The 11,475-nt window shown below is 43.0% G+C and overlaps 1 protein-coding gene across 1 annotated transcript; it reads right to left on the bottom strand.

The window, feature by feature from the left end:
* Positions 1-256: 256 nt before the first annotated feature.
* On the bottom strand, positions 257-2,301 carry LOC134076630 (cytochrome c oxidase subunit 6A, mitochondrial). Its single transcript, XM_062531778.1, has 4 exons — positions 2,145-2,301; positions 1,293-1,376; positions 809-954; positions 257-490 (listed from the first exon to the last, which is right to left on the bottom strand). Exons 2-4 carry the CDS (start codon positions 1,369-1,371, stop codon positions 398-400), a joined length of 318 nt encoding a protein of 105 aa, XP_062387762.1. The 5' UTR covers positions 1,372-1,376; positions 2,145-2,301; the 3' UTR covers positions 257-397.
* Positions 2,302-11,475: the final 9,174 nt, after the last annotated feature.

The following is an 11,475-nucleotide window of genomic DNA, read 5'->3' as shown; positions in this document are numbered from 1 at the left end:
CACCAGGTAAGTGTATGAAGAGGTAATCAATCAGTGAAGACAATTTACAGTTACACAGGACAAACACTCATTGTTTGTCACATGTCACTATCCTTTATGTAAACATAATGCTGCACTTTGAGACCAAATACCTTCTATTCATCAGTGATTTTTCCATACTTGGTTGTTTTTGACTTAGTGACATCTTCATGAAACCGAAGGTTAATCTTTTTGTTACATTTTAGACATTTTGACTGATCACACAAAACAACACCGGTTACACTTAAGAAAAAAGAAGAATTTTATTATTTAATTCCTCAGTTATTTGATTGGCCCCTGTGCTCATGTCATACAGGTAATTAGCTCATGATGTAGGAGTGAACATGAGGTTTCTGGTGGACACAAGGAGGTGCTGTGACTAGTGATGGCCGTGGCCCTCATAACCAGTGGGTAAGGCATTGGTGTGAGGATTGTGGAAGAGAGAGTGGTTGCCATCACCCCAGGGCCAGGGCTGAAAGAGATTACAAAGGAAACAGCAGTTGTATAGTCATTAAAACTTCAGAGCACATCAAAGACATTCTGTCATTGTTGTTAGTATGTAGGTGTATGTTGTCCTCATGAACTGACTTTTATCAGCCTGTGGCTTATACAGTATTTCATTACAGGCTCTCTCACATCTATGATGATGGCCTCTGTTCATATTGTAACCTTGTGACATTATATTTTACTCCACATTTACTCTTCAGATGCTCAAACTTGACTGGAACCTAGTTGCCAGTGAGAGGAAGAAGTGGAAGCTTGTGGTAAACAAATCTCTGCCTGGTTGTACCTTGGTGCGGACGCGAAGGTGAGGGTAGGGCACAAACTCTGGACGTCCGTGTTTTGCATGCTCCTGTGCCTTCAGGTAAGCGTTGATCATGCACACGGTAACTCCAGGCAGGGCCAGGACAAATGACAGAATCTTCCAGGTTTTCGCTGAGGGGGCGTTCAGATACTTTAGTGTCACTCTCACTGAAGTACTTATTGAGAAATATCGTTAGACGCCATGACTATGAAGTTTAAGTAAAGGTGACTTGACAGATAGTCCTAACACTATGCCAGAGTTTTACAAATGTGCATGGTGCTGAGAAAAACCTTTAAATCACACAACAGCACTCTGACACAACTAAGCAGTTAATTCATTCTCCCTCTCTCTCCTCTTCACTCAGTTATTCACACTTAACCATCTCGCACTCTGGCCGATGGAAGGACTCTGGAGGGACACAGAAAAACAGGGACATCAGTAAAAAGATGCCGAATGATTAAATACAGACCTCCTCCCTCATGGCTTTCATGGGACGCTGCAGCAGAAAACCCTCGGCGGAGTAGCAGGCGGATAGGTGCTGAAGCCATCTTTCCTACAGAGTGAATACATCAACAGATAAGACTATTCATCCTATGAATTACACCACCTTCCATACAATTTGTGTACAGTTAACTATTTCGGGTTACTGTAGGACGGAAAATCTGATGCAGCATATAGGGGAAATGCAAGGCACAATGTCTGTAGATTATATATGGGGGGGGGGGGGTATATCACTTTCCTCAGAATAATCACTCTTAATTCAGTTTGTCAGTGCAGTAGCCTATCTCACAGGAATAATCTGTGTATAAGAAACACTTTTAGGAGTGTCCTGATACCAGAGGTGAAGTCTCTATAAACATGACCTTACATTGACACCAGAGGACTCTGATTTAAAATGTGAAAGTAGGTGAAATGTCTGTGATGACAGTTAATTAGCAATTGCCTATCATTTTGAAATATCACTGTTTTTTACATTGTATATCATTGTTATTTCATGGCCTACAATTTAAGTTTATAAAGGCCCACATACTGCCACCTGTCCTTGCTATGACCACAGTATCAACTGTTGCCTAAAGAAACCTTTTCAAAAGGCCACAATATGAAACATGAAAGCATAAATATATCACACTGATAATCTGGGAGTTTGCATGTGATATTATCAATCTATTTCATATAAAGTGCAGCTCAGCTTAGCCACTCCGTAGCCAAAGAGTACCGTTCAACAGGAAATATTTTATAGCCTCTCAGTCTGGTACGATAAAAATGAAAGCAAAACAAGACCCTAAATGGAAATGTAAAAAAATAGATATTTCATACTTACACTCCCACTTCAGTCTATGATCCTTCTATTCCTTTATAATTAAGAAAGTCAGTCCTCTGTTTTTTCCTATTTCTCTTGCACCTTTGGCTGTTTGTCCTTCAGTCTGTCCTGGCAGGAACTGCAAGCTCCTCCCCACTGCAGTTTGTGTATCTGCCAAGAAACATGAAGTTTATATTTGGTCAAGTGCACTGACAAGCAAAACTGTGATGGAGGTTTAGGTAGAGAGACAGGGTATTGTGGGTTAAAGTGTTAGTTTCTAATCATCATTTACTGTGTGGATAGATGCATGTTAGAGGTACCATTCTGAACTTGCAAAGGCTGCCTGTTTTTTTTTTTTTTTTTAATTATTATTCCTTTCATCTAGACAATTAAGTATAAGTATATTAACACTCTGGCATGTATTTCAGCTTGTGTGCAAACAGTGTGCATTTAACTAGGCAGTTAAATATCAGCACCCCTATAAATATGTTGTATGCAGTGTCATAGCACTGCTATAGAACCCACATATCACTATAATATGTTAATTTGGGGATATGCCATAAAACAAATACGAGAAATAAGAACACCACTGGGTTGCGATCATTCGAGAAGATTGTTGCTACACTGCGTTTGTCCTCGGGTGAACCACTCAACTCGCCATGCCCCTCCTCAGCAGCTGCACGCTCACTCGACTAATGAACCGCCTTCTTTGGTACCACCAGCTGATTTGTGGCACGTAAATGATTGACAGGCTCTTCTAACAATCTCAACACTGTTCGCATATACGGAGCGCTTCCTCGAGTTTTACTTGATTGAATTTGGTCCAGATGAACTTTGGCCAGGAGAAAAAAATAGCCAACGCTTATTGTGTCATAGGACCAGTAGAGTGGTAGCCTACTTTAGCCACCTCAACAGGCTAGGTCACTCTCCGCTCAGAACGCAATCGGACCGCGAAGTTCCTCTTCAGGTCTTCCTTTTCAAAGATGTTGATGAAGGCATTATAGTCCATGGATATATTGCATTCCAGAACCATTTGCATTTAAATACATGATGTAGGCTAAGTTTGTTGTTAAAGATATTTGAGCGCATAGGCTATAATGGCAGATGATTCAAAATAGGTTGATCAGATTGTTTTGTATGCAACAATTATTTTGGTTGTTCAGAAATTCCACTAGACCTGTATGCGAAAGCATTTTGAAGATCTATTCTGTAGGAATGTTAGTTGCCCACCAGATGGCACAATAGCCCAGGCCTTTCACTGCAAAGTAGGAAGTGTGACTCTGAATGAGGAATTAGTTTGGTGCTGCTATATCAGAAATGGAAGGAGAAAACAAATAGAGGGACAAGTCTCCTAAAATGTTAACTTTAACAATATATTGTCTCATAGAATTTCAGTGGGGGGCTGAAATACATTTTAACCAGCTCAAACATACAAATCCTGTCACATTAAAATGTCAACCAAGAAAATCAGATATAAATGTTTAATAATCTGATATGATGGATTGCTGTTTACAGAAATATTTACCAGAAAATAATTTGTTTTGAGCACACCCAGTGGCTTCTTAAACTGTTTGGATATATATTCACATGTTAGCCTATCATTTAAAGTTAAAAAGAAAAACAATCTTAATCTAAAGCCTCACTTGTGTAAATGCAAGTTATTTGCTTAAATCCAGTTGTAAAACCACAGAGCAGTGTTTACCCACATCACTTTTGATCCAAGTGACGTATGATGATAGAGTAGCCGGAAATCCCTCTGAACCCCAGTATATATTTTTATATTTGTTTTACATATTTTGATGTTTTATTTAATCAAACTTGGTGGGAAGATGTGGCCGCTTTTTTTGCCTTTGCTCATCTTTCTTGGCTTTAAATGGCACATCAAGTGGCCTGATTTGTCTATACTGGCCACATCTCTCCACCCACCCAACAATATATCTCACTGCGATTAGATAGAAGTCTGTATGTATCATTTTCAGCCGGCTGAACATGTTTTAAACATCTCAATTTTTGGGGCTGTCTCAGAACATTTTCTTCCAAGTTGGGTTTGCTGTTTTTGTCTTTCTACTAAATTCCTGTGATGCTTTTCCTAGGGGTCAGCTTCCTGATGCTGACTATGGTGACAATTCCGCCCCGGTCCATACATTAAGCTGGCTTATTATGTAGACTGTGGTCACTCTTCCGTGTCATATCCTGTAGTCAGTAATGCACAGAAAGCTCACTTTTGAGAGAACCGTACTGGAGTGGCATATCGGGGATCACCACAAAAATCCCATGAGAGCTTTGGGGTTTTGAAATAGGGTCTGGGCTGTATACTAGCTTGTGAATTATTGCTGTAAAAACGGAAATCGATTCTACCAAGGATGTACACGTGAGTGAGTAAAGTGTGGGTGTATTTTATGTGTGTGCTGTATGTGTTTAAATATATTTGTGTATGTGTGTTGTGTAGCACTCAGCCACATACACACATATACAGCTCTGGAAAAACATATGAGACCACTCTACATTTTTTTGATGTCATCCTATGGTTGCTGAATGACATTTGATTGATTTGACGGTCATATTCAAAATTAAGAGAACACTGCAAATTTGAATATGACTGCCAACTCATTTGATATGTCACTCAGCAACTGTGGGATGACATAAAAAAAAACCTGCAATGGTCTCTTAATTTGCATGTGTTTTAATCCCTTTAAATTATTTGTGTGTGCAGTGTCTCGTGATTGTACCAAAACTACAGGCCCTCGAACATGTGTAAGCGAGTGTGTGTGTGTGTGTGTGTGTGTGTGTGTAAAGGTGTGTAGGTATGTGCGTCTTTATAGTGTGTGTGTGTGTGTGTGTGTATGTGTGCAGCTTACGTTTTTCTTTGTGTGCCCAGCTAAAAGTGTGAATCTTTTTATTCCTGCCTGTGTTTGGTGAGCGTTTCCCGGCTCTGTCTGCACTGCTTCCAGGTCCAATGCAAACAGCTGGAGGAGCCAGGCGTGAAGTCAGCCCCAGCGGCCCAGAGAGGCTGAGGGTTAGTCAGTCATGCGGGCCGCCTGTCTGGGCGTCTGGTCCACTGTTTTTGTGGGCAAGGGTGCTGTCTTACTGTATGTGTTAGACTCTAATCAACACACACACACACACACGCACACGCAGACAGACACAGAGAAATGCCTAGAAAAATATGTGAAACTGTGGCCAGAAGACACACCCAGACACTCACAGATGCAGACACAGACACAGACACTGACACACACACACACACACACACACACACATACACACACGCCAAGAACACTTGGTGCATAACAGCGTATAGCAAGCCCTGCATCTCTGGTGTACCCTGCATTAGTGAAGTGAAGACACACCTGTGGTCTGTCCATAGGCCTACAGACACCTCTGTTTACTTACTCTCTACAAAAGACTCTCTCTCCTCACCTACTGTGTTCTTCAGTCTTTTATTGACACAAAACTGGCATTGTCATGCCCTGACAAGTGGCACGAAAGCCTCTTGTTCGTATGTCCTAGTACACCTGCTTTTGTAAACCCTGGCACAGCTCTGTCTACCTTAGCTGAGACATAGACTCAACACGGTGCAAGTGTGCATATGCACATGCAGAATGGGCACGCGCCTCTATGGTGTTTGAATTTGCCACACACACATAAACACACACACACTCACAATCTCACACACACACACACACACACACATGCAGAACTCACTCCAAACCCCTTGAAGTTGCCAACACTGAAGCACGCCGGACTGGCATGGAACAGCACTGGCGTCAGGCACTGTGTCTTGGGCAGGGGGTCAAAGCAGGCCATGCCAGACTCTCCCCTGCTGTCTGCATGCCACGCGGCTAGAGCCAACTCTGTCACAGTTGGGCCCGGGCCCCAGGCCCTGACTGAATGATATAAATTGCAGTGCACCACGGTGGCTAATTGATGAGGCCATCTCTATCTGGTTTCTGTTATTCTTTCTCTGTGCGAGGGGTGCATGCCCTGATCCCACCCTGGAGTTTGCACTCGGCCGGCCTGTTGCCTCGTGGGCATGGTCTATGTTTTTCAGGCCGTGTTATGAAATACTCCTACATATCACAGCCAGGTGTTATACCCATGGAGATTTACATGTCCTGTGGAAATATGGGCATGAATAATAGGCAATGGTAGAATTGCTGAAGGTGGAGAGCAATTGCTCTCTCTCTCCCTCTCTTTCTCTCTCTCTACCCATTTACCCCCCCCCCCCCTCCCCTTTCCCTCTTACCCCTACAGTGTCATAGTACAACTCCCCTATTGTGCACAGTTTACTGAGCGTTTGATGAGGGAGTCTAGTGGAGGAGAGTCTGTGTTCAAGTGCACCAGAGCCCAACCAAAACATGGTTCCACCACACTGTTTTTGACAAAACAAGGTCTCTCTTTTCTAGCGAGACAAGCAGTGGCAGAAAGACGCATTCACACCCCGGCGCACAAACAGATAAAAATAAGGAAAATGTCCAGTGCCAAATGTGTTAATATTTTTTCTCCTCCAAAGGCAGAATGAGAAGCTGAGGGGTGATATAGGCTTATGGAGATTAAACTGTTTGCCGATTTGTGCAGAAACATTTTAACGTGAAATTCTTCAAAAGGGAGCCCTATGAAACTGGATGGACATGGGATGGCATGGGAGTAAAGAGGGAGCTAATCTATGAAGAGGTGCAGGCCATGGATACATAATTCCTTGCTCATCTCAGTTCGAAGCAAAGTGAAATAACAATCCAATGCAATCCATTTGGTTCCACAGATAGCAAACCACTGTCTGTTAGAGCTCCAGCTCTTCTTGCTGACTCAAATGTCAGTGGTACAAATTCTTACTTGGTGCTTGGTCTTGAACAAGAGAAAGTGTTAGATATACCGATATACACCGTATTTGAAATGGTCTTTCCCCTCGCCATTTCCTCTTCTCCAGCTATTTTCTTTGTGTCTGTGTTGGACAGGGACCTTGCCTGTTTTTGGCGTTGTCCATGACTGTAGACGACTAAGCAAACCGACGCTGTGGAAGAACCCACCATCAATATTGTCACTGTCTGACTGAGCCAGCAGGAGACAGAGGCTGGGGGTGAGGGAGGACAAGGGCAGATGGAACCTTGGAGGGGATTCTTCCATTTACTGTTAGAGGGTCTTCATGCACACACATGCATTACACACACACACACACACACACACACACACACACACATAGGAGCATCCACACACTACACACACATGTACACAGCAGGTGTGCATGCACGCATACACCCACACAAATACATTTGTCACACACACGCATAGGTATCTGCGTACACACACACATACACATGCACTCTCACACACACACACACACACACACACAGGAGTATCCATACTATCACACGTGGTCATGTACACAAACACACACACACAGGCCCACACACATTCACAGGCCCACACACATACACACTCATACTTTGCACACACCCTTCCACAGATTTTCCCTTGACCTCCCTCTGAAACCCTCTCTTCAAATGTTACTCATCCCCTCTAATAAAACGGTCCCCCCATACCATCATGGCTTGGCACACACGTCAACTCCAGTCTGTGACCCCATGTCTGTCCCCTCCCCACAGATGTGCCCTGTAAAGGCCCCCGTGCACTGTTTGGTTTTTGACACACTGGCGGGGGCCGCAGGCGCGTGAGTGATGAGGGGAAGCACCAGGGCCAGTATCGCCGGGCACCGCGGTGACACTGACTAAGCGCTGGCGTCTGCCACCTCTCCCTGATAAATGCAGCAGTTATGGCCTGTAATGGGGATGGGCCCACTCTTCTGGCTGATCTGACCCCGTCAGCGTTTTCCGCCATACATCACTGCCTTGGCCCGGCCTGCCGACATATTGTTTCAGTATGAACTCGACCAAGCCACTTGTTTCCATCCTTCTTGCTCTTCATTTCTCTCATTTATCTCTAGGTGCATATCGCCCATTTTTTCTTTCTCTCGTTCATTCTTTGTTTCCCTGATTTGTATCTCATGTCCAGGTGATCTATCGTAAAGGAAGGGCTGGTGAAGTGACGCAATATAGACCACATATCAATATTTCTTTAATCAAATACTGACATCAGTCTTTTGACATTGACTATTTACATAGACGTTATTATTCCGATTTTTACCCAATTATGACAGTCTTCCGAATAAGATGCTGCCATGTACACCAACATTTTCTGATGTGTAAACTCGAATAAGGTCACGGTTGGAATAAGGAATGTATGTGTAGGCGCCGGGTGGTGTGCATGTATACACCTTACTCACATTTTAACATCCTAGTACTACAATTTTCAGTGCAGAAACTGTACAGAATCAGCCGTAATCGGACTATGCTGCGTAGCATTTAAGTGGGAATATGAATGGAATATTCTATCAATAACTCATGCAAACATCAGGACAGCATTTGGCTTCACAGCTATATAGCTCTATAGACCTTACTGAGTGCAAATACAATAAACATAAAAACTATCAGATTATGATGAAAAAGTACAGTATATTACCATTAAAACTATTTTTGTATTGAAAAATACACTCCATGGGATGTCATTTATTATCCTGCCCTTTCTAATGAATCTGTTTACCTCCCAGTCTTGGGAAGGATACTTTCAAAACGTATTCCATTACAGAATGCAAAATACATGCCCAAAAAAGTAATTTGTAACATATTCCGTTACGTTACTCAATCTGAGTAACGTTTTTTGAATACTTGGATTACTTCCGCATTGAATTGCATTTTAAAAGTGTAGGAATGCGCCCATCAAATCCAGTTTAGGCCTATGTTGGTGTGTTCTTCTGTTCCAAATGGCTGAATGCGGCCCACGTACTGTGTGAGAATATAAATTCAACTAAGTCACCTGATACAACTACTGTATAAAACTATATAAAATAGCAAGATGCTTCTTCAAGTTGGAACAGGGGCGTATAGCCAGAAATTATAAGGTGTGTGAGATTTTATGTGGCATTAACCCAGTAAAAATGAGGGGTGCAGATATGACCGGTGGGACGCAAATTACCTGGAAATGTAAACACTATAGCCTACTGCATAATACCTCCAACTAATAAACAATTAAAATCTACCCTACACACTCAGCAAAGATATGACACTGAGGGCCAGATGTACTAAGACAGCGCTAATAGCGAGTTTTTGTATGCGCAGAGTGCGAACGCTGTGCCTTGCTATATTGCGTGGAATTTACTAAGCCATCACTTCATTACGTTAACTGCGTTCAGTGCCGCCCGTTCCCGCCCCCTTTACCACGCCAATTGCGCGCATGCAGAGCTGAACAACGATCGCAGTTGAATATTGCAACATTAAAAAGAATCAAAGTTTAGCGATCATACATGATACAAAGAGATGTCAAAGAGCATCGACAGACAGAGTAGGCCTAGTAGTTATTCAAATCCACTTAAAAAATACTTGAACTATTTACTGCACGTAGACTTGGGATATGACTTAATGCCTAACAGATTGGGAAGTGTCGGCTATGAAAGAGAAAATACGTTTTTAGAGAGGCAAACAAAAGTTAAGGTTGCTTTTGACATAGTACAATGAAGAAAACGGATGCTCTGAATATTGATTCAGCTGTCTCTAAAAGTTTTTCTAATAGACGCATTTAACGCAATCTCGATTAGGCTACACCTGCTTTCAGAAGGCGGAAGTTTTTCAACGCAAAATAGACGTGCGCTGTTTTCATACATCTGGCGGAATACTTAATCAATCGCTATTAGCACCTCTCCTCCCCTGTACTTGCGCGTTACACCCATTTTCACCTGATCCGCCCAGGAATTAATATGCATGACACGGAAAAGCGCAAATAGCCATTTTCAGCTCCCACGGCAGGCAGTCTGCGCGTTTCCCTCATTGCGGCTTGTTTGTACATATCCTCCCCATGTTTATACGCGCACGTTACGCCTGAAATGGGCGCAAAACGTTAGTACATCTGGCCCTGAATGTTCTGCTGCTATTCCTATCAGAGTTATATCTGGGGCCCCCCTCCTATCATATCAATGTGTGAAGGAGAACTGTCTTGCAGTAGATGCAAACCACTCTGCCTGAATAGTCCGAATGCAAATAAAGGCAAGAGAGAATGAGGGATAGAGAAAGAGAGGGAGGGAGGGGGGAGGGAGGGATAGTAGGAGACAGACAAGTGGAGTGAGAAGTTGTTGCTGTGGTTTACCATCATCATATGTATACCACACTCGGTCAAGCACAACACCAACAACCTGACACCCTTCAGTGACTTACTAAGCCAACACCGCGAGTGCACGGACTGCATAAAACCACCAATGGCGCCACAATAACAAATTGAGGGCCTGAACACATGAGTGTAGTTGAGTCCAGTCCACCACAGTGCCATCTTCTGGCGGGAGGCCAGGGGCGCACTGACTAAGAGTGATTGCAGGGTGAACCCTCGAGAGCTGGGTGGGATGATTGTAGGACACTTCACCAATAGTGTTTCAGCTAAACAAACCCAAACACTAACATGCACTCACACACATATGTATATATTCAAGAGCACATTCACAGAAGGTGGTCTAGTAGAAAGATTGTTTATCCTGACCACCTCTGTAGTAGAATACAGTCAAAGGTCTGGGCACTGTACCTCAGTGTTTCCTACAGTGTGTGTGTGTGTGTGTGATTGTGTGTGTGTGTGTGTGTGTGTGTGTGTGTGTGTGTGTGTGTGTGTGTGTGTGTGTGTGTGTGTGTGTGTGTGTGTGTGTAGTGTAGTGTAGTGTAGTGTAATGTTTTCATGTGCGCTGGTGGGATGACAAATCTGTTCCTTACTTGTCGTATAGTTAGCATAGTTAGCTTTGTTTTGTTCTAATCCTGCCTCCTGCCCGAGGAATCGTGTCTCAGCAGGTCATGGATTCTCAAACATGGAACATCCAGATGCCTACTCAACCTACGCATGATGTGTTATTAAGACTATGTCTCTATTCTCCTTTATTAAACTTAAAAGATAATAATTTTTTTAGGCTCTCATAATAAAACATAGAATATATTTTGTGTAGTTCAGCAGAATCAGAAATTAATATGTGAATATTTAGAGAGAGGAAGGGAAACAGACAGTAATGGCGTGAGAGTGAAGAAAGAGAAACAGAGAGAGCAGAGAGAGAGAAACAGAGTGAGTGTGTGTGTGAGAGAGAGAGCGCCACCCAAAGCAAACATGGTTATGTAGCTGTCTGACATCTTCATCACGCACTTCACTGTTAACAAACAGAGAAAAGTGCATGCAAAACACACACACACACACACACACACACACACACACACACACACACACACACACTTTTCACTGTAACACCCATTGATAATCCCACTGGCTGGTGTAGAAA

This window comes from Sardina pilchardus, chromosome 3 (genome assembly GCF_963854185.1).
Source record: "Sardina pilchardus chromosome 3, fSarPil1.1, whole genome shotgun sequence".
Lineage (NCBI taxonomy): Eukaryota > Metazoa > Chordata > Actinopteri > Clupeiformes > Clupeidae > Sardina > Sardina pilchardus.
Note: the sequence above shows the minus strand (reverse complement) of the source record. Positions and strands in the feature narration are given on the sequence as shown.

Coding starts and splice junctions, on each gene's coding strand:
- LOC134076630 (XM_062531778.1), bottom strand. CDS start 1,371: ATGGCTTCAGCACCTATCCGCCTGCTACTCCGCCGAGGGTTTTCTGCT. Junction 955..1,292: donor TGAAAGCCATGAGGGAGGAG/GTCTGTATTTAA, acceptor ACGCCCCCTCAG/CGAAAACCTGGAAGATTCTG. Junction 491..808: donor ACCTTCGCGTCCGCACCAAG/GTACAACCAGGC, acceptor AATCTCTTTCAG/CCCTGGCCCTGGGGTGATGG.